Source organism: Palaemon carinicauda, chromosome 42 (assembly GCF_036898095.1).
Source record: "Palaemon carinicauda isolate YSFRI2023 chromosome 42, ASM3689809v2, whole genome shotgun sequence".
NCBI lineage: Eukaryota > Metazoa > Arthropoda > Malacostraca > Decapoda > Palaemonidae > Palaemon > Palaemon carinicauda.
In genome coordinates this window covers 25,553,543-25,557,069 of record NC_090766.1, presented here as the reverse complement: position 1 = coordinate 25,557,069, position 3,527 = coordinate 25,553,543, and the positions used below count along the sequence as shown (strand labels likewise).

General features: G+C 30.6%; 1 protein-coding gene across 2 annotated transcripts in view; it reads right to left on the bottom strand.

The window, feature by feature from the left end:
* Positions 1 to 2,786, bottom strand: part of LOC137633350 (facilitated trehalose transporter Tret1-like) — a 23,728-nt gene extending 20,942 nt beyond the window's left edge. The window contains exon 1 of one of the 2 annotated variants that reach the window (XM_068365603.1): positions 2,317 to 2,786. Coding sequence is in view for 1 of the 2 variants with exons in the window: in XM_068365602.1 (XP_068221703.1) it covers positions 2,317 to 2,418 (102 nt within the window). In the remaining variant the exon portion in view is untranslated. The remainder of the gene's footprint in view (positions 1 to 2,316) is intronic. The other variant, XM_068365602.1, reaches the window with a different exon arrangement.
* Positions 2,787 to 3,527: the final 741 nt, after the last annotated feature.

Genomic DNA, 3,527 nt, shown 5'->3' with positions numbered 1-3,527 from the left:
ATATATTACTGTCACAATAATAATAAGGGAAATGATTGGCAATGGCTGATGTTGGTAATGACAATACCGAGGTACAAACACACAAGAAATAAAAATATAAACATATGACTAAAGGGTGGTGAACCCATTGAGGTAGAAAATTCAACTTATTTGGTACAAGATTATCTTCTCTTAAGGGTGATGACAATTCTTGTACTAGTGTACCCAAGCCGTCAAAAATGACGGGTAAATATTTACATAGATATGCACACACGCACATACACACACACATACTCACACAGATTCAACCCTTCCCATCACTTCCCCTTTTCATGAGTACAACCCGGCAGTTTCGGCAATTTGTGGAAGATTATGGTTTCCGAGTGTACCTCTCAGAGTAACCCCATCTCAGAAAGGTACGACTACTCCCTCTCACCCTATCCATGGGATGAGAAGAGACCGTATAGTCGTGCATTTAGCAATGCCGCTGAGCCTGGCAGGAAAGATATATATATATATATATATATATATATATATATATATATATATATATATATATATTTATATTTATATATATAAATATATATATATATAACTATATATACATACATATATATATATATATATATATATATATATATATATATATATATATATAGAGAGAGAGAGAGAGAGAGAGAGAGAGAGAGAGAGAGAGAGAGAGAGAGAGAGACGCTGCTCTTTAGCATATAGGGGAGATGATGGATGAAATTTTAAATAGTTTCTTATGTAGCCTGTTCTTTATTGACTGTTTTATATATATATATATATATATATATATATATATATATATATATATATATATATATATATATATATATATATGTATATATACATATCTATATATATGTATATATGTATATATATGTATATATACATATATATTTATACATATATACATATCTATATATATGTATATATATATATATATATATATATATATATATATATATATATATATATATATATATATATATTCATATATATATAAATAAATATGTACTACATATATATATATATATATATATATATATATATATATATATATATATATATATATATATATATATATATATATATATATATATATATATATATATACTGCATATATCTATTTATCTATCTATCTATCTATCTATCTATCTATCTATATATATATATATATATATATATATATATATATATATATATATATATTCATATAAACCATATATTATACTCCTACTATTATCTGGATTTTCTCTACCTCGGGATCAGAGACCCAAGGGGGAATCAACTCAGAGATAATAGCTTCTGGTCGGCCGAGGAATCGAACCTGGGTCCAAGAAACTAGGGTTCTATTGACAGCATATCTTTGATCCCGAGGTAGAGAGAATCCAGATATATATTAGGAGGAGTATGATATATGGCTTATATGAATATGAAAAACACGTCTAAACGTGCAAAATTATCATATTATGTATGTATGTATGTATATATAATTTATATATATATATATATATATATATATATATATATATATATATATATATATATTTATATATATATATATATATATATATATATATATATATATATATATATATATATATATATATATATATATATATACACACACACACACACACATATATATATATATATATATATATATATATATATATATATATATATATATATATATATATATGAGATTACTCGAGTGCCATATGTGGATGAGATCATGATGAGGGATAGATGGAGATGGTTTTGACATGCTCTTCGCACTCCCCAAGAGAGATTACTTCACCAAACGTTCAACTGGGCTCCACAAGGCACTAGAAGAGTTGGAAAACCCAGGACTACGTGGCTGAGGACTATGAAGCGCGAAGTAGGATATAATGATTGGAGAAGTATTGAATTAAAAGCTCAAGATAGAAACGACTGGCGAAATTTGCGTCAATAGGCGTAGGAGATGATAATGATAATGATGATTCGAAAGCCGGCTTGACATGGGTAACCGAGGACAAAATGCGTCTAGGAGTAACCATAGAGATATCTAAATATTTTCCCCTTGGAAGATAACTAAGATAAGATGATTAATGTTATTTATCAGTTGTATCAACTTTATCAATAAATGAGATAATTTACTTCTTTTCTACTTAAACATCTTATCGTGAAGAACGTCTTATGATTACGAAGTTAAACAGTGATTTTACTTTCTAATTTACACAAATATAATGGCGCAGTTTTGTTCACATTCCCACATACATTTAATCTAAAACATTCAACATCCTCAAGTATAACTCTTTTGCTTACCTGTGTGATAGTGCGACCTTTGACCTGACCTTGTCGTATATCTCCAGCTGTTGCATCTTTAGAATGTGTTGTTTCTTCTTTTTTGTTTTCTGCGTGACACATCTTTGCGGTGGCCGGCGAATTTTATTCTTGAACGAATTTAGTGTTAATTTATTTACGAATGAATAAAAGTTATTTTATGAATAGCTTCAGGGTAAAATTAATTTCATTAAAAGATATTTTAGAGCCACTTAGCTTTGCCTAAATGCCATTCGTTCGAATATAATAAAAATTGAGTAGATAAACATGTGTATTTCTATTTGGAGTAACATGAGTCGTCAAATCCACAAAGCGTATTAATTTTCGTCTTTTCTAATCCATCACTTCAACGACCGAAAGGTTTTGTGAGACGCTGCTGCCAGCGGCACTCAAGACAGAAGACGTTAAGAGGATAATAGAACAAGACTCAGTGACAGACTGACAGTGCCACTGGCAAGACGCTGCTGATGAGTTGCCAAACAGGCAGTTTAGAGTTTATTTAGTGTCAAAAGTTGCCAGTTCATCTGTTTAATGCAATAATTCATGACAAATTTTGCTTCATAAAAGCTGAAACATGATCACTGAATGAGATTGTATGGAATGATATCAACTGTTATCGTGATATGGGTCATGAGGAAGAATGTTTCTTATCTGGGATGAGTAACGATAAAGTTGTAGTGTCAAAGATAAGCTGGGCAGATCACCAACGCATCAAGGACTCACCGAGATTATGTCATTAGTAACTCTTTTATTTTCTCACCATTCTTCTTCTTTGGCATGTATATTGAATAAGTGGTCTTTATTAATCATTATGTAGCGTTTTACTTCTTTTTTAGGACGGTTTTAACCAAAGGCCCTAGAGACTGACCATATATACATATGATCAGCGCCCAAGACCCCTCTTCACCCAAGCTAGGACCAGGGAGAGCCAGGTTCACAAGGATGGTGAGGTTACAGGCACTACAAGAAGCTATTGAGATAAAGAGGGACTCGAATCCCCGTATAGCGATCGCCGTACAGGCACGTTTCCATGCAGAAAATATTGAAAACGTATTAATAGGTGATGTCTGTACGCATATCCTAAAATGGATACAGGAGCAAATGTCCCTAAAACTGAGTGGAACATATACGAAAATTACAGTTACAAACTGCTCTTGTACAATAATTATTTAATTGCATAATATTCCTATAGT